This window comes from Chiloscyllium punctatum, chromosome 3, assembly GCF_047496795.1.
Source record: "Chiloscyllium punctatum isolate Juve2018m chromosome 3, sChiPun1.3, whole genome shotgun sequence".
Lineage (NCBI taxonomy): Eukaryota > Metazoa > Chordata > Chondrichthyes > Orectolobiformes > Hemiscylliidae > Chiloscyllium > Chiloscyllium punctatum.
In genome coordinates, this window is record NC_092741.1 from 45730828 (window position 1) to 45756380 (window position 25553).

Genomic DNA, 25553 nt, shown 5'->3' on the forward strand with positions numbered 1-25553 from the left:
CCCACCTCTATTTTGCATTTGGGACACATTGGAGATGCTCCTGCCTTAAATTTTGCCAATTGAACCGGTGCTATATGGGCCCTATGAAGTATCTTCAGCTGGATAGCCTGGGTTCTGTTACAGATCGTAATTCTTCTAGCGTTTTCCCAAATATCATTCCACGTTTCTATTGAGATTTATAATCCCAAATCCTGATCCCATGTTTTAAGCAGATTGTCCATATCTCCCGATACTTCATCATGTAGTAAATGATAAATAGTACTGATGGAAGATACCCCCACTGGTCGTAGGACACTACATTCTCTATCTGATTTATAAAGACTATCTAATAATGTAGTCTTCTTCTGTATATAATCTCGAATTTGGAAGTATCGAAAGAGGTCTCCATTAGGTAATCCAAATTTCTGACGCAGTTGTTCAAAAGACATCTTTAAATAGGTCCCCTAGACATGAGATAAAGATGCCCCTTTTTAAACTTCACCAGACGGTCTGGTGCCAGATGAGCCCTGTGCAGAACTTTTAACTGTGTAGCACATGTCCTGTTATAGATTGAGATCTTTCGAGTGTTCTTCCATGTTTCAGAAGAGATCTCCACTCTTAGCTCTTGTTCCTAGACCCCTCAGAACCGGTTAATATCCTGCCAGGCCCTGCCACCCAGCAGGCAATAGAGGGCACTAACCGAAAGGGTGCTTGTGGAACGTAGCAACAGCCTCTCTGTATTGGGTTTATAGGGCTTAGTGAGAAGCATAGTCTTCTTCTGGATGAAATCCCTAACCTGAAAAAAACGGAACAGCTCTCTGCTGGGTAACCCGTATTTGCAGCTCAGTTGCTCAAACTTCAACCTTCAACTGCCACCTTCAACTTCTGGCACATCCTTAATGTTCCCCAAAGGCATTGCCTCTGATTTTGCAACCTTAATCTTATATCCTGAAATAGCCCAAAATGAATCGATACATTGTATCAAATGGGGTACAGAGATCATCAGGTTTGATAAAAACAGAAGGACATCATCCACATATGGTGTAATCTTGTGTGCCCTCGATCCCACTTCCGGAGCAGTTATGTGGATGTTCTGACGAATGGCCTCTGTCAACGGCTCTACCACCAATGTAAACAACAACGGTGAGAGGGGGGCAGCCTTGCCAACTACCCCTACCAATCATAAAATTCCCAGACTTCACCCCGTTGGTGATGGCCGCAGCCAGAAGGTGGTGATATAAAACCTCCACCCACCTAGCAAAGACTCCACCCCAACCCAAACTGTTCTAAGACATAAAAAAGATGCGGCCATTTCACCCAGTCAAATGCTTTCTCTGCATCTAAGGAAATCACCAACCCCTGAATTGATCGTTGCTGGCAAACTTGGATGACATTCAGCAACCTTCTAATATTATTAGAGGACCTACGGCCTCTTATAAAGCCTCTCTGTCCCTCTTTAATAATATGGGGCATTACCCTTTCCAGTCTCAGCGCTAGGATCTTGGACAGAATCTTGAAATCTGAATTTAATAGAAAGATGGGCCTGTATGAGGGTCAATCCTCAGGAACCTTCCCCTTCTGAAGAATTAAGGAAATATTAGCTTCCCTCAAAGATGGTGGTAGGCGTTCATGAATATAGGAGTGATTGTACATCTCCAACATCGGCCCTGACAGAATCCCTATAACTTCCTTATAAAACTCACCCTGAAGACCATCAGGGCCAGGAGCTTTTCCACTCTGAAGTTGCCTAGCTGCCTCCTGTATTTCCTGAACTGTCAAGGGGGGCATTAAGGAGAGAGGCCTGTTCCAAGGTTACCCCTGGGAGGTCCAGGTTCTTAAAAAAGGTCTCCAGTTTAGCCCTCCTGTCTTCACAACCTTCAGACCAATACAATTCAGAGTAAAAGCTCCAAAAAGCCTCACTAATCTTTTTAGCATAGTATGTAAAGACCCCGGCGCTGTCTCTGATTGCAATAATGGATTGGGGAGCACGCTTTTTCCTAGTCAGGTCCACTAAATACTTCCCTGGCCTATCCCCATATTCAAACAGCCTCTGTCTAGCGAAAGCAAGTTCTTTCTTTGCATTTTGTGTCAGTATTGAATTCAAGGCAGCTCAAAGGGCCTTGATCACCTGTAGCTTAGTCACCAAAGGCTGCGCAAAATGTGCTGCCTCCGCGGCTTTCAACCGCGTCTCAATTAGATGCTGCTGTTCCTCCTGTTGTTTCCGGCTCGCCAAATAGGAAATAGCTAATTCCCTAGCTAAGGCCTTAGCAGTCTCCCATAGCATGGACGGTTTACTAGCCATGCCTGAGTTGATAGTCAAGAATTCCTGAAACTCCTTCAAAAAGTATTCCACAAATTTGGAATCCTTAAGGAGAAAAGGGTCCAAATGCCAGTGCCACAAACCTAGCCCTTCACTCTTGGCCTTAACCTCCAAATATACTGCCGCGTGATCAGAGATAGCTATATTCCCAACTTTACAACTCATAATCGAATCCAGAAGGGCTGAGGGAGACAGAGGTCGATCCTCGTGTGACATTTATGTGGGTTTGAAAAAAAGTGAAATCCCTGCCGGTAGGGTGAAGACATCTCCAAATATCCACCAGCTCCAACTCCTCGCATAAGTCAACCACCTGCTTGGCCTGTGAAGAAATAGTTGGGGGCCCACAAGGCATCCTGTCCACTGTCGGATCCAAAAGATAATTAAAACGCTTCCCCCCCCCCCCATAATAATATGCCGTGTTCCAAAAGCACTCAACTTGGAGAAAGCACTAATCAAACATTTGAGGGGATGTGCCGGAAGACAGTAGACGTTTAAAATGCCATATTCTTCCCCATGTATCAGAGCTTTAAGTATCACAAACCGTCCCTGCTCATCTTTCACCTGCTCTAATAATGTGAACGGAAGATTTTTCTGGATAAGTACCACCACTCCCCCACTTTTAGTAGTAAAGGATGAAAAGAATACTCGGTCATAACCCCACCCTGTTGTAATTTCAGGTGTTCCCCATCATCAAGATGGGTTTCCTGCAACAAAGTGATATCAACCCTTTCCCTCTTAAGGCTAGAAAGCACTTTTTTTTTCCTTTTGACGGGTGAATGACTTCCCTTACTGTTCCAGGTGCACTATTTAATAAGACACTTAGCCATATCCCCTTTCAGACACCCTTGAACCCCTCGGAGGGTGAACCCTGCTTACAAAGCTCTGAGCATAAGTAAATAAAGACTCATAGAATTGAAAAATTATATATACAAAAACTACTCTATCATAACTATAAACACCTATTACTACCAAAAAACTACAAAGGAAACCAACTATAAAACCTTGAATGGAAGACTCTTCTCTCTGCCCATCAGGGGCACTCACCCTACCCATCCCCTCCTTCAAAGCTCCTTCAAACCCAGACTGTGCTCCAGCCTTAGGCCAGAGGAAGAAAAAACAAGGAGATGTTCCTTAAATCAACAGAAGAAAAGACAAAGTCAGGGTGAGTACTCCACCCATCTCTGGCTTCATGTCACCCCTGCTTGTGACTAAAAGAGAAGGAGAACAAACAAAAAGGGGGTGAGAGACAACAAAGAACATCCACAAAATTTCCCATCAGAAAATCCAGTTATTAAAAAAAGAACACCTTATTCCAAAGTCTTCCCCCCCCCCCCCTTTCCAAAAAGGAAATTATTAGGGAGAAAGAAAGGAATAAAAAAAGAAGGGAAAACATGGGGAAAGATAGAAAAGAGAACAAACACTAACCATATTCTTCAGGCCAATCCGTCTATTTTAAAGTGTCCACAAAGTTTTTAGCCTTATCTGCCAAGTCAAATGTATAAACTGAGTCCTCATGGCTGCAACGAAGTACTGTGGGGTATCTCATGGAGTACTGGATGCCCAGGTTCCTCAGCCTCGTTTTAATTTCATCGAAGGACTTCCTCTTTCAAATTACAGCTGATGAAAAATCCTGGAAAAACATGATTTTTTACCCCTTGTACAGCAGTGCCTGCGGATCTTTTCCCAGGGATCTGGAAGCTTCTATGACTTTTTGCTTGTTCTTCTATGAATGGAAGTGCACTAGGACCGAGCAGGGGTGCTGCACTGGCCCTGACCTGCGCACCTTAACCCAATACGCCCTTTCAACCTGAAGCCTGCTGGTCTCTATGTGAAGGCCCAAAAACTTCGGCAGCCAGCTTTCAAAGAAGCTGACTGGCTGCTCACCTTCAGGGAGCCCAACAATTCGGAGATTTATCCTCCGACCTCGATTTTCAAGGTCGGCGATATGATTTTGCAAGGCCTGCACCTCTTGCTCCAGTACCTGGATCTGACTGGATGAGGTCTCCATCGCAGCTTCCGAGGACTTAGTTCGACCCTCCACCCCCTCCAGCCTCTTCCCGAGGCCCTGGATCTCCTGCTCATGCTTCTGCAGCATGGATGTGATAGGTTGGACCTGGGCACGAATCTCCCCAGATTTCCTCAATCGCAGTCGCAACTTTCAAGGTAAGTCTCTCCATCGCTGCAGTCAATTCCTGTCAGTCTGTCAGGTCCCTGGGGGGTTCAGGAGAGGCTGCTGCTGCTGCAGTCTCTGGTATGCCTGATGTTGCAGGGAAGTGTCCTCCCTGCTGCTGTTTGCTTGCTCCTTTTCCCTTTGACATCTTCCCACTCCCAAATATTAACAATTATGTGTTCTGTAAGGTTTTAAACTAATAACTCCACCGCATAAATTGGCCAGGGATGGCAACTTATGTGGTGGAATTATTAGTTTAAAACCTTACAGTATGCCTTGGCTGTTAGGCAGAGCTGTCCACAGCAGTTCTACAGAATTGCCACCATCTTGCCAAGTCCAGGACTTATACACTTAATGGTAAGGTCCTAGGGAGTGTTGCTGAACAAAGAGACCTCGGAGTGGAGTCGCAGGTAGATAGGATAGTGAAGAAGGTGTTTGGTATGCTTTCCTTTATTGATTTGGACTCACTTTTTAGATTAGAATCAATCTAAACATCACGCATAGACAGAGAACACAGGGGGCTAACACCTTCAACATATTGTCTAACACCAATTGTTACAGTTAACCTGAGAATGCAACTTTTAAAAAGAAAAGGTTTTGTGATTTACATGTGAAAGAAGTGAAACTATCATGATATTTGAACAGATGAAAGACTCAACAGACAATCAAGGTATTTTTCAATGTATAATTTCAGTTACATCACACTGTAAATTCTTGCTATAAATTCTGTGCCTTACAATTGTGTCCTCCACAATCACCTGATGAAGGAGCGGTGCTCTGAAAGTGAGTGTGCTTCCAATTAAACCTGTTGGACTATACCCTGGTGTTATGTGATTTTTAACTTTCCTTTATTGGTCAGAATATTAAGTATAGAATTTGGGAGGTCCTGTTGCGGCTGTACGGGACATTGGTTAGGGCACTGTTGGAATATTGCACGCAATTCTCGTCTCCTTCCTATCGGAAAGATGTTGTGAAACTTGAAAGGGTTCAGAAAAGATTTACAAGGATGTTGCCAGATTTGGAGGATTTGAGCTATAGGGAGAGGCTGAATAGGCTGGGGCTGTTTTCCCTGGAGCGTTGGAGGCTGAGGGGTGACTTTATCGAGGTTTATAAAATCATGAGGGGCATGGATAGGGTAAATAGGCAAAGTCTTTTCCCTGAGGTGAGGGAGTCCAGAACTAAAGAGCATAGGGTGAGAGGGGAAAGATATAAAAGGGACCTAAGGGGCAACTTTTTCACTCAGACCATGGTACTTGTATGGAATGAGCTGCCAGAGGAAGTGGTGGAGGCTGGTACAATTGCAGCGTTTGAAAGGATATATGAATAGGAAGGGTTTGGAGGGATATCGGCCAGGTCCTTGCAGGCAGGACTAGATTGGGTTGGGATATCTGGTCCGCATGGACGAGTTGGACCGAAAGGTATGTTTCTGTGCTGTATATCTCTTTGACTCTACATTTTACAAAATGTGATGTAACATCATAACAATACTTAAGTACACCTAAAAGTTCTGATTGCCATCTTATACATAAAAAGGTGCACAGGCTGCAGGAAAGATTTACAAGAATTGTCGAATGAGCATTGTGTTGAAAAATTTGATTTCAAAATAGTCACAAGTGTACTGGTTACGTTTGTGAAGGGTTTTCATTTGAAAAAAAAATACAAGGCCAAAGTGTCCTTTCAGAGCGGCCACGAAATCCAGAATTTATCAGAAGCCAGAAGTCTGGACTCCTGTGGTGTTAATGGAAAGATGTTTATATTATTGTGCTTACAATAAGTAGGGTAAACATCAGGCAGCATTAGTTTTCACTGCGGATGAATCTGGGATCCAAAGTCTTTTTTAAAATTCAGATCAAAAAACCCAATGGTTGAGTTCAGTACTTAGTTTAATTTTGCTTCTAGGGGGAGTTCAGGGCACCAGTTATCTCCGAAGCGTTTAGTCTATTTCACTTCTAAACAGGAGAGTATGGTCAGAAATCTGCTGGCGATTAGAACTGAGAAAGTTCAAGATGTTGAAGTTGTCATGATATAGGTTGATTTCTGAAGTTGGGAAAAGTTCCTTCAAGGTGATTGATTTATAATGCTAATATAAAAGGCATCTCAGGCATGAATGTTTGCTGGTTGTTAGGTACCAGTATGTGGGTATAGAATTCAGGTAAACTACTAATATTGATCTCTGAAGCCTGGAAAAGTTCCTCCAAAGCCAGCGATCGACTAATACTGAGCTCAAAAGTAACATCTGTGCGAATACCAGAACTAGTACTGAGGAGGTTTCAGGTGAAAGTGAAGACTGCAGATTCTGGAGATCAGAGTCAAGAATTAGTGTTGCTGGAAAAGCACAGCAGGTCAGGCAACATCTGAGGATCAGGAAAAGCCCTTTTATCAGGAATGAATGGTTCCACACCAGAGGTAACAGCTTTCGATAAGAATTCCCACCAACCTAACCTGGATTGAATAAAGGATCCTATGGTACTATTTCAAAGAAGAACTAAATGTCTTCCTAGTGTTTGGCCAATATTTATCCCACAGTCGTCTTCATAAAAGGGAAACAAATTATCTGATTATGTCTTGAGTATTGCTGAAAAACATATTTTGTAGAAGCTTTTTATAGAGTTATGGAGATGTACAGCGTGGAAACAGACCCTTCAGTCCAACTTGTCCATGTCAACTAAATATCTTAAATTGATTAGTTCCATTTGCCATCAGTTCGAACATAGAACAGTACAGTACAGTACAAGCCCTTCAGCCCTTGGTGTTATGCTGACCTTTTATTCTTCTCTAAGATCAAACTAACCTACATGCCCTTCATTTTACAATCATCCATGTGCCTATTCAAGAGTTGCTTAAATGTCCCTAATGCATCTGACTCTACTACTACCACTGGCAGTACATTCCACATGCCCACAACTCTGTGTAAAGAACCGACCTCCGAAATCTCCCCTAAACCTTCCTCCCATCACCTTAAAATTATGTGCCCTTGTAATAATGATTTCTGCCCTGGGAAAACGTCTCTGACCATTCACTCTGTCTTTCGTCATCTTGTACACCTCTGTCAAGTTGCCTCTCACCCTGCTTTGCTCCAATGCGAAAAGCATTGGCTCCCTTAACCTTTCTTCATAAGACATGCCCTCTAGTCCAGGCAGCATCCTGGTAAGTGTCTTCTACACCCCCTCTAAAGTGCCTACATCCTTCCTATAATGAGGTGACCAGAACTGAATACAATCTTCCAAGTGTGGTCTAACAAAGGGCTCTGTAGATCTGCAGCATAACCTCGCAGCTCTTAAACTCAATTACCCCACCCTTCTGCTTCCTCATCCAAGTCGTTGATAAAGATCACATAGAGCAGAAGTTCTAGAACAGTTCCCTGCCAAAGACGACTGGTCACTGAGCTCTAGGCTGAATACTTTCCATCTGCTACCACCCTCTGTCTTCTATGGGCCAACCAATTCTGTGTCCAGACAGCCAAATTTCCCTGTATTCCATGCCTCCTTCCTTTCTGAATGAGTCTACCATGGGGACCTTTAAAATCCATGTACACCTCATCCACTGCTCTACATTCTTTAATGTGTTTTGCCACATCCTCAAAGAATTGAATAAGGCTTATGAAACATGACCTGCGCTTCACCAAGCCATGCTATCTCTAATCAAACTATTGTTTTCCAAGTAATCATCAATCCTGTCCCTCAGAATCTTCTCCAATAATTTGCCCACCACAGACAAGATTGACTGGTCTGTAATTCTCAGGATCATCTCTGTTCCCTCCCTTGAGCAAGGGAATAACATTTGCCATCCTCCAATTATCTGGCACTACTCCAGTGGACTGCGAGGACACAAAGATTATCACCAAAGATGGAGCAATCTCTTCCCTTGCTTCCTTTAGTAACCTTGGGTATATTCCCCTTGGCCCAAGGAATTATCTATCCTTACGCTTTTCAATATTTTCAGCATGTCCTCTGTCTTAACAGCAACCTGTTCAAACTTATCACCCTGTTTCATGCTGTCCTTACAAATATCAAGGTCCTTCTTAGGAGTGAATACTGAAAGGAAGTATTCATTAAGGACCTCCCCTACCTCCTTAGACTCCAGGCACAAATTCATTGCATCAGCCCTACCCTCATGCTGGCCATCATCTTGTTCCTCATAAGTGTAGAATACCTTAGGGTTTTCCTTAATCCTGCCCACTAAGGCTTTTTTTTTTACCCCTTCTCGCTCTCCAAGTCCATTCTTTAGTTCCTTCCTGGCTACCTTGTAACCCTCTAGAGCCCTGTCTAATCCTTGCCACCTCAGCCGTAAGAAAGCTTCCTTCTTCCTCTTGACTAGATGTTCTACAACCATTGTCGCCCAACATTCCTTCACCCGACCATCTCTTCCTTGCCTCAGTGGGACAAACATATCCAGACTATCAGCAAATACTCCCTAAACAACCTCCACATTTCTGTCGTGCATTTTTTGAGAACCTCTGATCCCAATTTAGATGCCCCACTCCCTGTCTAATAACATTGTAATTCCCTCTCCCCCAATTAAATACTTTCCCATAAAGTCTGCACCTATCCTTCTCCATGACCAGTAAACATCAGGAATTTGTCATCACTCACCAAAATGCTGTCCCACCAAGAGATCTGACCCCTGGCTTTTATCCCATTAAGCCCCATCCTATTCGTATACCTATCCAGATGCCTTTTCTCTGTTGTAATTGTCCTAGCCTCCTCCTCCTCTGGCAGCTCATTCCATACTCTTGAAAAAGTTGCCCTTTAGGTCCCTTTTAAATCTTTCCCTCCTCGTCCTAAACCTATGCCCTCTAGTCGTGGACTCCCTCACCCCAGGGAAAATACCTTATTTATTTACCCTATCCTTGTCCCTCATGAGTTTATAAACTTCTATATGGTCACCCTTTGGTCTCTGATGCAGCACGGAAAACAAAAAAAAAGCAGCCCCAGCCTATTCAGCTTCAAACATCGTTCTAAATCTTTTCTGAACCCTTTCAAGTTTTACAATATCCTTACTGTATGAGAGAAACCAGAATTGCACACAATATTCCAAAAGTGGCCTAACCAATGTCCTGTTAAGCTGCAACATAACCTTCCAAATCCTATACTCAAATGCTGTCACCCATAAAGGAAAGCATACCAAATGCTGTCTTCACTATCCTATCTACCTGTGACTCCACTTTCAAGAAACTGTGAACCTGCACTCCAAGGTCTCTTTGTTCAGCAATACTCCCCAGGTCCTTATCAATAAGAGCGTAAGTTCTGCCCTGATTTGCCTTTTCAAAATGCAGCACCTCACATTTATATAAATTTAAGTCCATTTGTCACTCCTCGGCTCATTGACAAGATCACATTGTGCTCTGAGGTCCACTACATCTCCAATTTTGGTATCATCTGCGAAGTTGCTAACCATACTTCCTATATTCACAACCAAATCATTTCTCTTAAAATGATGAAAAGCAGTGGACTCAGCACCAATCTTTGTGGCATATCACTGGTCACAGGCCTCCAGTCTGAAAAGCAACTCTCCACCACCACCCTCTGACTTCTACCTCTGAGTCAGTTCTGTATCCAAATGGCTAGTTCTCCCTGCATTCCATGTGATCTAACGTTGCTAACCAATATACCATGAGTAATCTTGTTGAACACCTTACTGAAGTCCAGATAGATCATGTCTACTGTTCTGTCGTCTTCAGTTCTCTGTGTTACTCCTTCAGAAAACTCAATCAAGTTCGCGGCATGATTTCCCATGCACAAAGCTATGTTCAGTATCCCTACCCAGTCCTTGCCTTTCCAAATACATGTAAATCCTGTCCTTGGGATTCCCTCCAACAACTTGCCCACCACTGATATCAGATTCACTGTCTTGCACTTGTTGGGAAAATTCTCATGAATACAAATTCAAGGGGAATCCTAGCATTAATTCTGCATGAGAGGAGAATGCTGATTGGTTAGCAAGTTGACTGTAGTCAAGGTATGCCATGGAGAATGCATCCATCAAAGCTGATTGACAGTTAACTGCTAGTCTGCTCTCTTCTTTATTTTGAACAATGTATTTGAAAGATGAAGCATTTTGTACAGATTTTGATGTTAAATGCACACTTAAAATCAAGCAGGGAAGCTTTTTTGCATTGGATTCTCTGCATAAATAGCAATCTCTGGCAGTTCAAAAGTTTGAGGTATTGAAAGTAGGTTTTGAAATTACTGCATAGCTTGCCTAGTTAATATTTGGAACTCTGAGTATAAATGTTCTTGTTTGATGTGTAACTTCAATAAGCAGTAACATTTCTGTAGTGACAATTTAACAAATAGAATTGACTTTTGGTTGGATTACGCTTATTGTACTTAATTATAATATTTGCTAGACAGGACTCTAGATGCATCATGTTTGTACCTGAGAGGTTTATTAATTGAAAATAAACCTGATTTTGAAAGTGTTATTTCAAATGTTTTGTTTAGGAAATTTCTTTTTATTAACTTCAGTGTTTCCATCTGGCAGTTAGCCAACAGCAGCAATGAAGCATCTTCTGTGGCTGAGTTTTTTTTCCCTAATCAGCTGGTTTATGGTTACAATATTCAAAAGTCATGATTAAATGCCACAATTTCAGGCAGTATATTACAGATGTTGCTCTGCAGAGATGTTTTCCTAATATTACAGTTTACGTGGCTTTTAAATCAATGTCTTCTGGCTTTCAAACATTCTTCAATAGTTTCTCCCTATTTAGTCTATTTAAATTTCATATGATTTTGAGTATCTTTATCAAATCTCTACTTAGCTCTAGCCTTAGCTTCCCTAATAACTGAAGTCCTTCATCTATATCATAATTCAAAGCAAAGTTAAATTCTGGGCAAAGCAATGAATTTGGGTTTTTCTCTCCCATATGTGGGCAATCTTTAAGGTAATAGTAAACTCCAACAGAATAGTCCAGCATTCCCTTTTCTACAAAGGCTAGAGGAGTATGATCAGTATAAACCCTGAAACCATCATGATATAGATTAGATTTAGATTAGATTCCCTACAAAGTGGAAACAGGCCCTTCGGCCCAACAAGCCCACACCAACCCTCCGAAGAGTAATCCACCCGATCCCATTTCCCTGTGACTAATATACCTAATACTATCGGCAATTTAGCATGGCCAATTCACCTGGCCTGCACATCTTTGGACTGTGGGAGGGGACCGGAGCACCCGGAAGAAACCCACACAGACACTGGGAGAATGTGTCTGAGGCTGAAATCGAACCTGGGACCCTGGTGCAGTGAGGCAGCTGTGCTAACTACTGAGCCACCGTGCCGCCCCAGAAAATGCATCCCTCGGTGGGCTCGAACCACCACCACCACCCTTTCAGTTAACAGCTGAACGCGCTAATCGATTGTGCCACAAATATACATTTCAAAATGTTGAAGAGACAGTAGCAATCGGTTTCTTTTTGCATAATTAAGTATCTCTGTGTCAATTGAACTTTTAGAAAAATAGTCCAACGACTTCTGTGTACCTGATCCATCATCTTGTAACAGAACTGCATGTACACCTAGGTCATTATCATCAATTACTACCTTGAAGTAATACATGAAATTTGGAGAACAATGCTGTTTAATTAATTAAAATTGTTTTCAGTCCCTCGTACGTTGATTGGCAACTAGTAATGATACTGACATTTTTTTGGCAACATATCCATATCCGTGGTAATCCTGAGATTTTGTAAAACTTGTGGTAGAAACCACGTAACCCCAAAAATACTCATGATTTGTTAATCTTGGGGGCAAAAAATTCCCCTAATACTTTTGCTGTTCTTGACAACATTTATCCTTGTACTGTATAGCCTAGATATGCCACCCATGCTTCTGCAAAATCACATGTTGTAAACCTTATCACTAATTAGCCAGAATAGAGCTTCTAGTTCTATGTGGATCTTCCAGGCGTCACTGTACGCCAGCACATTATCAAACTAAACCAAAATATAAAGAGCTCTGGCTGCCTCTTGGTTCATCTGTCTCTGGAAAGTTGCTCACGTCTTTTAATGCAAATGTCTTTATTCAACATTGAAGAAGACCATCCGGTGTGACAAAGGCCATGTCCTTTTGCTTGGGGTGTCGAAGGATCTGCCCAGTATCTATGTAACAAGTATATTTTGGTTCAAAACAAATTGACAGTGCCATATGTAGCAGTACAGCCTTCCACATTCCCTCAGCACAGGCTTTGTTATCTTCCTAAGATGTCCTTTTGAAAATCCTGTGTGAAGGCTGAAGTTCTAAAACTACTATTCTTCTTGAGAAGCTGCTAGAAGATTTTCTATTAACATCCCATGAACAGCCGATATCTGAAGAGATACCAGTGACAACTGTATCTGTGCTTAGTGACCCATCTGCGTGTACTAAGATGTGGAGGTGTCGATGCTGGACTGAAGTGGGCACAGTCAGAAGTCACACGACACCAGGTTATAGTCCAACAGGTTTATTGGAAATGACAAGCTTTTGGAATGCTGTTCATTTGTCAGATGAGTGTTGTCATTTCAGTGATTCTTTGCCATTAGTTTTAAGAAAATGTTGTCACAATATCTGGTGTCTAGCATCGGTTGGAGGTCCTGTGCAGTGAAGAAGTCTTGCTCAAACTTGTACATGAAAATGGTGTATTGGAGTGCAGGTTTGGTCCCCATGGCTGTTCAGTGTGTCTGGATAAAGAGTTGGTTGTTGAAGGTGAAGACGTTATGGTCAAGGTGAAGTGGATGAGTTGTGGATGGCATCTGGGAATTGGCTCTTGTCGGTGTTGAGTACTGAGGCAGTTGTAGCGATGTTGTCTCCGTGGGGGTGCTGGTGTAGAGTCCATTGTGGAAAGGAATGCTCCTGGTTCAACTGATCCGTGGGTGCTGAGTTTCTTAAGCTGTCTGCAATGCTGTGACCAAAACTGGGGGTTCCTTGTACAATGGGTATTAAGATGCCCTCGCCATAGCCAGAGAAGTTCTCTCACAGGGTTCCGTTTATTTTGTCTTCTGTATGCCTGTGTGTGTTAGATTATAGGGTCGCACATTTGTACAGCATAGAAACAGGGCTTCCTCCTATTCCAACCAACAAACATCAAACTGCACTAATCTCATTCACCTGCACTTAGTCCATTACTAGCTATGCACTGGCATTTTAAATACTCATCTAGATGCCAGTTAAATGTTGAGAGTATCTGCCTCCATCATCCTCTCAGGCAGCATGATCCACATTCCATATTTTTACCATTGGCTGGTTGAAGAAATTTTTCATATGTCCTCTGAACCACCTTCATACTTGTATCCAGTGGTCTTAGACATGTCTGCCATGGAAAAAGATTATCTTGGATCCATCAAATGTATGACTCTTAATTTTGAATACATAAGTCAGATCCCCCGTCAGCATCCACACTCCAAGGAAGACTAACACAGTCTATCCAGACTCTCCTTCTAACTAAGGTTTTCATCCCAGGCAACATACTAGTAAATCTCTTCTGCACTCTTTCTGATGTAGTCACAGCCTTCTAATGGTCTCATTCTTCTGCATACAGTATTCCATCTATGCCTCACCAATGTTTTACAAATTTGTAACAAGATTTCTTTGTTCCTATATTGTGTGCTCCGGTTAATGAAAGCAAGCATCTTATGTGCTGACTTCACCCTATCTCCTGTGCTGACACCTTCTGGGTCTACGAACTTGTATGTAAATAATTCTTTGTTCCTCAGTATTCCCTAGGAATCTACTATGCATCCTATATATCCTTCCCTTATTAAGCTTCCAAAAATGCATCAGTTCATACTTTTCAGAGTTAAATTCCATCTGCTGTTGGTCTGCCCAATTTGATATTATACTATAGCTTGAGAGCATTGTCCTCACTGTCAACATCATCACACATTTCTGTGTAATCTGCAAATTTACTAATTATATCTTCTATGTTCACATTCAGGTCATTAACATATATAACAAACAGCAGGAGTCCCAAAATCTTGGTTCATCGCTGGTCACATGCTTCTAATCTCAAAAATAGCCCTCCATCATCAGCCTTTGCCTTTTGTTTGGAAGCAGATTTTGGATCCAGTTTGCCAATTTGCGTTGGATTATATGGGCTCTTACCTTTCTGGCCAGCCTTCCATCTGGGGCTGAAGTCCATATAAGCCATCAACTGCACAATACTCATCAGTGTATTTTTTCACCTTCTTGAACACTCAATTAAAGTAGACAGAGTCCTGCTCAATGAACTATGCTAACTATCCCTAATAAATGCCTCCCTTTCTAAGTACTGATTGATCCCATCCTTCAGAATTATTTCCAATCATTTCCCTACCACAGAATCAGACCAACTCATCCATAATTAGCTGACCTATCTCTGCTGTTCTTCTTGAACAAAAGAACAGTATTAGTTATCCTCCACTCATCTGACACTTAACCTGTGGTCAGCAATGTGTTGAATTCTCTGCCAGGGCACAACAGTCTCCTCTCTTGCCTCCCATAGCAGGCTGGGATGCATGTCATCAAGCCCTGGGGACTTAGCCACCTTTATGCCTGCTAAAGCATCTCATATCTCCTCCTCAATAATTTTAACATGTTCTGGACTTTTATCAACCCAACTGAAATCCCTGGCTAAAGTGTCTTTCTCCTTTGTAAATACAGATGAGAAATATTCATTTAAGACCTCCCCCTGCGCCTGTTGTTTAGAAGAGTAAATGTACTTTAAAATTCAAACTATGTTAATCAGTTTACATATTTATTGAATAAGTTAGTTTATTTGCTAAAAATCAATGTGTACTTGTTTATTAAATAAAGTTGTATTTTTTATTTATTTGCAGGTGGCACAGTGGTTAGCACTGCTGCCCCACAGCGTCAGAGACCCGGGTTCAGTTCCCACCTCAGGCCACTGTCTGTGTGGAGTTTGCACATTCTCCCCGTGCCTGCGTGGGTTTCCTCCGGGTACTCCAGTTTCCTTCCACAATCCAAAGATGTGCAGGTCAGATGAATTGGCCAGGCTAAATTGTCCGTAGTGAGAGGTGCATTATTCAGGGGTAAATATTGGGAGTAGGGGAATGGGTCTGGATGGGTTACTCTTCGGAGAGTCAGTGTGGACTTCTTGGGCTGAAGACTCTGATTCCATACTGTAGAGAATCTAATCTAAGCTATTAGATAAATTAATTTATTGGCCACATTGGTATCCGGTAACTCCCTGTATCTTGGAAAGATTGGAAAATGGTCCTGTGAACACCTTTTTCTTAAAGTCATACAGCCTGGAAACAGGCCCTTTGGTCCAACTTGTCCATGCCAACCACATTCCAAAACTAAATGAGTCCCACCTGCCTGCATTTCGCCCATGTTCCTCTAAACCTGTGCTATTTATGTACTTATGCAAATGTCTTTTAAATGTAGCTGTACCTGCACCTGTCACTTCCTCTGGCAGTTCATTCCACACACTATCCATTCTCTGTGTTTAAAAAAAAGTTGACCTCTTGTCCTTTTTAAATCTTTCTCCTCTCATCTTAAAAATGTGCCCCTAGATTTGAAGTCCCCTACCTAGTCACCTTATCCGTGCCTCCCATGATTTTATAAACCTCTCTAAGGTCACCCTTCAACCTTCTATGCTCCAATGGAAAATGTCCTAGTCTATCTCAATAACTCAAACCCTCCATTCCCGGCATCATCCTGGTAAATATTTTCTGAACCCTCTACAGTTTAATTGTAACTGGGCGACCAGAACTAGAATAGTACTGCAGAAAAGGGCTCATCCATGGCGATATAATTTAAACATGATGTCCCATATCATATACTCAAAACTCTAAGCTATGAAGGCAAGCATGCTAAATATCTTGTTAACTACCCTGTCTACCTATGACACAAATTTCAAAGAATTATGTATCTGAATCCCTGGAACTCTCTGTTCTGAAACACTACCCAGGGCTCTGCCATTAGTTTTATAAGGCTTCCCCTGCAACACCTCAGATTTATCTAAATTAAACTCCATCTGACACTCCTTAGCCCATTGATCCAACTGATCAAGATCTCTTTGTAATCTTAGTTAACCATCTTTGCTGTCCATTGTACCACCAATTTTGGTGTCATCTGTAAACTTAATAACCATGCCTCCTGTATTCTCACCACCATCCTCTGTCTCTTCCCGTAACCTCAATTTTGTGGCCAATTGGCAACCTCGCCCTGAATCCCTGTGATCTAACTTTACGAATGTCTATCGTACGGAACCTTATCAAAAGCATTACTTAAGTCCAAGTAACCAACGTCTCCCTCTGCCCTTATAAATTTTTTTGTCACTTCCTATTTCCTCATTAACTTTTCTTCAATAGCCTGGAATGTAATTTGTCAAGCCTTTGTGATCTATCCAACTTCGAGGAGATCAGTCCCTCCAGTACTTCTCTTCTCATTATGCTTATCTAATATTTCACACTCCTCTTTTTATCTGCATTATCTCTCACCTTTGTGAAGACAGAGACAAAATTCTAATTTAGAACTCTGCCCACATCATCTACCTTCATGCACCAGTTACCTTGTATATCTGTGGTAGGCCTCTTGTTTAGTCATACTTTGCTCTTAATGTACTGACTAAAGAGCTTTGGATTTTCCTTAATTTCACCAGCCAAAATATTTTTGTATCCTGTCTTTGCTGTCCTATAGATATATAGCATGGAAACAGACTGTTCAGTTTAATTTGTCCATGCCGACCAGGTATCCTAAATAAATCTAGTCCCATTTGACAGCATTTGGCCCATATCCCCCTCAATCCTTCCTTTTTATATACTCTTCCAGATTTCTTTTAAATGTTGTAATTGTACCAGCTTTACCACTTCCTCAGGCAGCTCATTGCAGACATACACCACCCTGTGTATGGAAAAAGTTGCCCCTTAGGTCCCTTTTATATCTTTCCCCTCTTACTTTAAACCTATGTCCTCTAGTTTTGGACTCCCCCACCCCAGGGAAAGAATCTTGTCTCTTTACCCTATCCATGCCCCTCATGATTTTATAAACCTCTATAAGGTCACCCCTCAGCCTCTGAAGCTCCAGGCAAAATAGCTCTAGTCTTTTCAGCCTCTCCTTGTAGCTCAAACCCTCCAGCCCTGGCAGCGTTCCTGTAAATCGTTTCTGAATTCTTTCAAGTTTCACAACATCCTTCTTATAGGAGGGAGACCAGAACTGCAGGCAGTGTTCCAATACAGGCCTAACCAATGTCTTCTACAACCACAACATGACTTCCCAACTCCTAAACTTGATGCATGACCAATAAAAGCAAGCATATCAAACGCTGCCTTCACTATCCTATCTACCTGTGACTCAATTTTCAAGGAACTTTGAACCTGTATTCCAAGGTCTCTTTGGTCAGCAGCACTCCTCAGGACCTTACCATTCAATGTATGTCATGCCTAAGATTTGTTGTGGTTCTGTTCGCCGAGCTGGGAATTTGTCTTGCAAGACAAATTCCCAGCTCGGCGAACAGAACCACAACAACGAGCACCCGAGCTACAAATCTTCTCCCAAACTTTGAATGCCTAAGATTTGCCTTTCCAAAATGCCACATCTCACATTTAACTAAATTAAACTCCATTTGCCACTCCTCGGCCCATCTGATCAAGATCTTATCGTACTGTGAGGTAACCTTCTTCACGGACCATTACACATCCAACTTGAAGTGAGGACTGCAGATGCTGGAGCTCACAGCCAAGAGTGTTGTGCTGGAAAAGCAGAGCAGGTCAGACAGCATCCTAGGAGCAGGAAAATAGACGTTTCGGGCATAAGCCCTTCATTAGGAACTTTGGTGTCATCTCCAAACTTACTAATTGTACTTCCTTTGTTCACATCCCAAACGTTAAAGAAAACAATGAAAAGCAATGGACCCAGCAACAATCCTTGTGGCACTCCAATGGTCACAGGTCTCCAGTCTGAAAAGCTACACTCCACCACCGCTCTTCTACCTTTGAGCCAGTTCTGTATCCAAACAACTAGTTCTCCCTTTATTCTGTGAGATTTAAACTTGCATATAGTCTACCATGAGGAGCCTTGTCGAACACCTTTCTGAAGTTCGTCAAGATCACGTGCACCACTCTGCCCTCATCAGTCCTCTCTGTTACTACTTCAAAGAACTCACTCAAGCTTGTGGGACATGATTTCCCAAAGCCATGTTGACTATCCCTAATCAATCGTTGCATTTATTGTTTTTCTTTTCCTCCTTCCCCCTATATTCTAAACTTCTGTAAGTTTCTTAACATTTTTTTTGAAACTCATTTTTGTTTTTCAGTTTTATTTTGACCTATGTACTTATGGATGTCCACAGGGAATTCTAGATTTGGCAAAACTGTGTTTTTCTTTCCGGGTACATGTTTACACTGTATGTCTGTAGATTCAAGCTTTTGAATGCCTCCCACTGATTTCTTACTAACTTTCCTTAAAGTAGCTTTAACTTGGTAAAGCTTTTCTTTCCCCAAAATAGCACTTTTATTGCTGTTCTACATTTATTCCTTTCCACAGTAATGCTAAATTTAACTGCATATGATCACAACCTTCAAAATGATCACTCCTACTACTTCACCTACCTGCTAAATTTCATTTAGGTGGTAGAAGTTGAGGGTTTAGAAGGTGCTGTTGAAGGAACCTTGGTGAGTTGCTGCAGCATATCATATAGATGATACATACAGTCGTTACTGTTCCGTGGTGGACAGAGTAGCTATACTAGAACAGTGCCAAGCAGCATGGCTTATTGAAGAACTTCAGTACTTCAACTGAGATATTGTCAAGGCATAATCTTTGCTATATGCTTTGTAATATTCTTGAGATTACACGTTCTGAATTGAATTGGCTGAAGGCTGGCATCTCTAATGCTGGGGACCTCAGGAAGAAGCTGAGATGGATCATCCACTCAGCAATTTTGGTTAAAGGTGGCTGCAGTTGCTTTAACCTTGCCTTTTGCACTGATGTGCTAGGCTGCACTATCATTGACAATGAGAATAGTGGTTCTTCTCCAGTTAATGCTTTAATTGTTCGCCTGCATGCCAAACTAAAATGTGCCAGGAGTTGAGTAGATGCCAAGACCTCAATTGTGCAGAAATCCTGCAAAGTTGTACAAAGTGCAGTCGTGATATTAAAAAGAAGAATATTAAGACAGCAAAGAAAGAATACGAAAAATGTAGGCAAGCAAAATCATGAAAAATGGTTACTTGAAATGCATTAGGAGCAAGACAATAGCTAAGGAGAAAGGAAAGACCATTAGAAACCAAAAAGCTATCTTCTGTGCGGAGAGAAAGAGAGAGACCTCTGTGTGGAGGAGAAAGAATTGGCCATCAATACTGATTAATACTTTGCATTTTTCTTGACAAAGAAAGGGGATGTTTTAGTTGAGAAGCAGGGATGTGAGATATTGAGGTAGGTGAACAAAGAGGAAACAAATATTCAGGGGTGTTAACTCTTTGAAAATGAGTAAAACAGGTGTAGATGAATGCTCCTGAAATGTTAAGAGAAGTAGGGGATGAAATAGTGGAAGCTTTCACCATAATTTTCCAATCCTCTCTGGCTGTAGGTGTGGTGTCAGTCATCTGGAGAACTGATAATATACCTTCCTTTAAAATGGGAGCCAATGACAGATTGAGTCATTAAAAGTCAGTCAGCCTAACCTCAGTGGTGGGCAGAGAATTCCCAAAGGATCATCCCAATAAATCATCTTAATTTTATGTTTTACTTATCTAGCTGGCTCCCTTCAACCTGTCTGTGGCTAATATTTTCATCCAACACGAATCGGTGTTGAATGCAGATAAATATTTTGATACCTCATGTTCAATGTGAAAACATGCTAACATCAAAGTCAGGTCCTTCAAGTTCCCATCTACCTTAGATTATTGTGAGGCAAGAGAATCAATCTGTTTCCATCTTAAGAAAAAATTCAATAATCCACCTCCACTGCCTTCTGAAAGTGAGTGCTCCAGAGTGTCTCAATAGAAAAAACCCTCTTCACTGTCCTAATAGGTGATCCCTAATTTTTACACAATATCTCTGTTCTGGATTCACTCACAAGAGGACGAATCATGTCTACATTCAATTTATGAAGACCTTGAATACTTTATTCAAGTCACACCTTATTCCTTAAAACTCCAGTAAAAAGAAGCCCAGCCTGAGCTGTTTTTCATCAAGACAACCTACTTCTTTTAGATGTTGGTCTAATAAACCTCTCTGAATTACCTTCAACAGAACTAAATCCTTCCTTTAAAAAAAGGTGACCAAAACTACCACAGTGTTTGAGATGTGATCTCAACAATGCCCGATAGATATTTTCATCTCAACAATGCCCGATAGATATTTTCTAATCAACCTATTCAGAGATGTAATTATGCATCTCTGGAGTATTTTTTAAACTCCCTATTCTTTCCTGTCATTCTCTGAACTTCATTTCCCATTTTATTGTTTAGCTTACTGTCTCAACTCTTGCCCTGATTTGCCAATTCTACGCAAGCTTTACCTTCATTGAGTAAATGTGGCAGTTCAAACATAAGTGACATCAGTCTTAAAAGCTTCTTTAAAAAGTGCTGTAATTAGTATATGCATTCTCTACCTGTCCTTGATGTCTGGAATAATTTTCTGCTGTTACCAATAATGAAAACTTACAGAGCAGTTGATAACTAAATGATATCTGGATATGGCTCCAAGATTATTGCATACGTGAAGCAGGATATATTTTGTAATATTTAGTAACCATTACACAAATCAAACACTTTATCTTCTATCTCTATCCATCTCATCAAAAAGTGTCTTCATTTTATCTTGTGTCCAAATCATTCCTTGCAACTCCATCTCAACAGGCAATTGTTCCAAGGTACAGTAGATTTCAAATACACTTTTTTTTGTCTGTACAAGAGCATTTAGAGGGTTTCATGGGCCACCTTATTAAGGCAGTGATGATATGAGTCATGTAGACCAGAAAAGTTCCACATTTTAGTTCTTAAAATCTGTAGTGAATAAACTGTTTTTTGCGAAGTTGGTGGTATTAGAATTGAGCTATTCTTTTCCAGATTAGCAAAGGACTACTTAGGTGGTGTATAGTGGCCCAGCTTACATAAATGATAGATGAGAGTATAGGATCACCAGACTTTGTTACGATATTCTATGTAGCTGAATAGCCTTCTGTTATCCCATGTGCAGACTGAGGACAGTGTCTTGGGCAGGTGTTTTTACAAATTTTCTTAAAAACACAAAATCAGAGTAAAGAGTGTGATGCTGGAAAAGCCCAGGAGGTCAGGCAGCATCTGAGGAGCTGGCAAATCGACATTTTGCCCAAAACATTGATTCTCCTGCTCCTCTGTTGCTTAACCTGCTATGCTGTTCTAGCACCACACACTCGACTCTGACCTCCAGCATCTGCAGTCCTCACTTTCTCCTAACGAAATCAGAATTGGCAACCAGCTCAACCTGATAACATAAGTGCTGATCAAAGATCCAGATAGCCTTATTTTTCTCTTTGGTGTCATGACCGCAATACATAACACAAGGAAGATGGTCACATCAGAATTGTCCGTTGCTGATTCAATTGAAACCTAAAAGACATCTGGAAAAACAGTGTATTCAAAAAGTTTGACCTTTTGAAAGACTGAAGTAGAGAAGAAAAGAGAAAGTGACATTTGATTTATTTTTAATCAATTCTTTCTGCAGGTCTGCACTTTGACTATCCCTATAAAATTTGATACAAATTTGCTTAATGTGTACTCCTTTATGGATTTGTGTTTTTATGATAAACAAAACTGTTTGTTCACTATCACAGGATGAAAGCACTTATCCCCATGTGTATATGTTTGTTTTACTGCTACATCATGTATTGCTTGTAAGATTGAGATCTCATTCACCAGGAAGCATTAGGCCAAGTTTTCTTTCAAGATTAATTACCCTTTTAAAATGTGTGTTTGATGTCTCCCTTTGGTGTATCCTGGCTTGGTTAATCCGCTTTGACCTGACCCACTGGCTATTACTGCAATTGCCATGGTAAAATCTTTCTCCGTGATGTATGGGCTATAGACGTCAGCCTGTGGTTTTTCATGTAGATGGATTCAATTAAATAGATTTTTACTGATGAGTAGAATAAAGTTTAAGCATTTGTCAGAACCTACACAAAACTGTCCAAACTTTCAACTCAGCTATAAGGCTTGTCTGGTATTCAGTTTTTAATTTCCCACTAACTCTGAAAATGTAAAGTTAAAGCAACTTTTCAAATCTCAACTGCTATAGTTGTCCTGTAATACTGTGCTCGTAGCTTTGATTTAACTTTCCACATTTAAGCAATAGAATGTTTGAGGTTCCAGTTCTTCTTTCACCACCTAAATACAGGTCATTTCATTGTGATTTAATTGAATTGAAAAGATTGGCATGTCCAATTGTTCTTGTATGATAGAATTTTTATTCATGCGTGGACACACATCTTAACATTTCTTGGCACAGCTGTATAACCTCTCTGTTTGAAATCAAATTCCCATTTTAAGACCTGATTTTGCAGAAACTACAATTTTAAAATGAAACTATTGAGTACCATGGAACATTTTATGAATTCCCCACTTTATTAGGGAGTTCATAAAGTGATAAAAACTGGGCAATGCTAGGACTAGGGTAGGAAGTGATATGGTTAAGACTCTAAGAACTAAGATGTACTTATTTTTACATGTAATGCTCTGCAAATTAACTTGTAATAATGTGTATTACCAACAATCCTAATGTTTTTGAATTTGATGCATTCAGAAATGTATCTTATCCCTAAATTAAAAGTGTATGACATCGGGACATGCCATAAGCACTGAAATATCTAAATAACTGTGATGGTGCGTTAGTTTGGCTATAAAACAGTAGCTGTTCGGTGTTTTTGTAAGATTAGACATTTCTACTGAACTGTGGATATTTTATATAACTCTGTTTTGTTTATACTTGAACTAGATATGGAGAAACAGTATCAAGTAGTGATTCACGGAATTGAACCAATGCTGGAAACACCGGTACAATGGCTCAGTGAACATCTGAGCTACCCAGACAATTTTCTGCACATTAGTATCATTCCTTTACCTAGAGACTGAGGAAGCAGGCAACTCTGAGCAGGAAAGGAAAGCAAACCACCCCTGGACTTGCCAGAACAGTTCTATCTTCCACTTCTACAGAACTTGTCAGAAGCAACTTGACCAGAAATACTCACTGCTGCAAGCCAAACAGGAAGAGATCTCTCAACCTGATAAGGGGCTGGTCCTAGTTTTCATCACTACTGTAATTCTGCTGTCGTCATAAAACCTCACTTGCAGCATGAAAACTTCTCAAGACCACGTCTATCATTTTCTAGTAAAATGGTAAACATGATATTTGCTAAGGCACCAAGCAGTGGAAACATGTAGTGCTTATATTGTCCTTCTGATTAACAAATAACCGGGGGTATTTCCAAAAGTGACCGTGACCATATTGAAGAATGAGAGAATGGAAAGAAAAATGTTTGTACTTTCCAAAGGATTGTAATGGCTCACAGGAAAACAAGTAGCATTCTTTGCAATGATGCTGGAAAGCATTATACAGAAATTGTTCAGTCTCTATCTTTGTGTCTCTCTTTTGCTCCTCACTCTTACATCTTTCTTCTGTGCCTACTCCACTCTCTCCCTTTTATGCATTCGCCCTCCTCTCTTTTCACTTTCTATCTCTGTTTCCTTCCTTCCCAATTTTTCACTTTCCCTTTCTGTGTCCCCCACTTTCTCTCTCCTGGTCTCTTGTCTCCTTTCGCTGCTGTGTTATTCCAGTTATTGGGCTTGATGTATTAAACCTTGACACGTTTTTATCCATTAAATGAATCCCAAACCTTAACTCAAACATTTTTGCTTAATACAGTTGTTTGCTTTCATGATACTGAATTAGACTCAATTTGGTATTTTTTAAATATATTCATCTGGCATTTGTTTTGTTACTTAATAAATAACGAGAATGTAAAATTTTTATTTCAGTTGTAAGACTGTATAACATTTTAAGCATGTCATTTGCACTTCAATAAGTACTTGACACTCCAAGTTTTCAGAATCATGTGTTTTAGGCATCCTTTTGTCCCTCTAAATAAAAGTCTCAAAGTCAATAATTCATCATGCAGATGACTGTGAAATATCCTCTAATCTAGATTCCTTGTTTGTTGAATGCCCTTACTTCTTATGGGGCATGCAGTTAGTGGGTTTGGGTTGCTCTTAACAGCATTCGCGGAAATTGCAGTCTGTAATTATAATGGAACCAAGTTTGTTTCCCAAAACTGCATTCAACATTGTGGTTAAAAGAAAATATTGGGGTGCACAAGAAGGAAATACAGAATGATTATAGAGGAACCTCAATTATCCGACATTTGATTGTTCGGATTTTCTGGAAAGATCGCAAGATCCCAATGCTTGGCTAAATTGTTATCCAGCATTCGATTAACTGAACGATATACTCCCCGCCTGTGTCCTTCAGATAATCGAGGTTTCTCTGTATTACCAAATCAGGAGTCACACATTCAAGGACAGAAATACTTTCACAGTACTAGTTATTAAATAAAACTCTGGCCTTTAGAAAATATCTGCCAATGTCCTCCTTTTGCTTTAAATTGAAACGCTGTTGCCTTTGGTTCTAGCTTATTGTGTGCACACTTTGCATATAGGAAATTGTGACTATAAACAGGAGGAAAATCTGGCGTTTAGAAACGCAATTTATTCCAAAACTACGTGCAATAAATAATTTGATTATACTTGCCAGACTTTTTTTTGGATTGGGGGGTGGGGGGGTGGGGCAGGACGTGGGGAGCAGTGATGGTGGTGGTGGACAAATTTCCAGAAGTTTCCTTATAAAAGATCACCCTCATTGGTTCAACTCAATTACAGAATCACTTACAAGTAATAATGCATTTCTGTGTAATTACTAGTATCCATGAATGTTTAGTGTTAGCTATGCTATTTCATAAGTATGGAAAATTTCTAATTTGCAGGTCCAAGTGAGTGTTCAACAAATGAAGTTAGAATTAAAACTGACCATTGGTGGCGAGATAGCTGTTTATTCTGAAAATAAAGAAACCTTGAAATCTTCGTGAAACATAGCAATTTGGGAGTGCTGCACGTGATTTAGACCGAATGCTTTCTT

The 25553-nt window shown here is 40.8% G+C and overlaps 1 protein-coding gene across 2 annotated transcripts in view; it reads left to right on the forward strand.

Moving 5' to 3' along the window:
- The window catches only part of atg5 (ATG5 autophagy related 5 homolog (S. cerevisiae)), a 158969-nt gene extending 133784 nt beyond the window's left edge, over positions 1-25185 (forward strand). For both annotated transcript variants that reach the window (XM_072552742.1, XM_072552723.1), the window contains one exon: positions 23361-25185. In XM_072552742.1, coding sequence (XP_072408843.1) covers positions 23361-23384 — 24 coding nt within the window. In that variant the 3' untranslated portion in view covers positions 23385-25185. The remainder of the gene's footprint in view (positions 1-23360) is intronic.
- Positions 25186-25553: the final 368 nt, after the last annotated feature.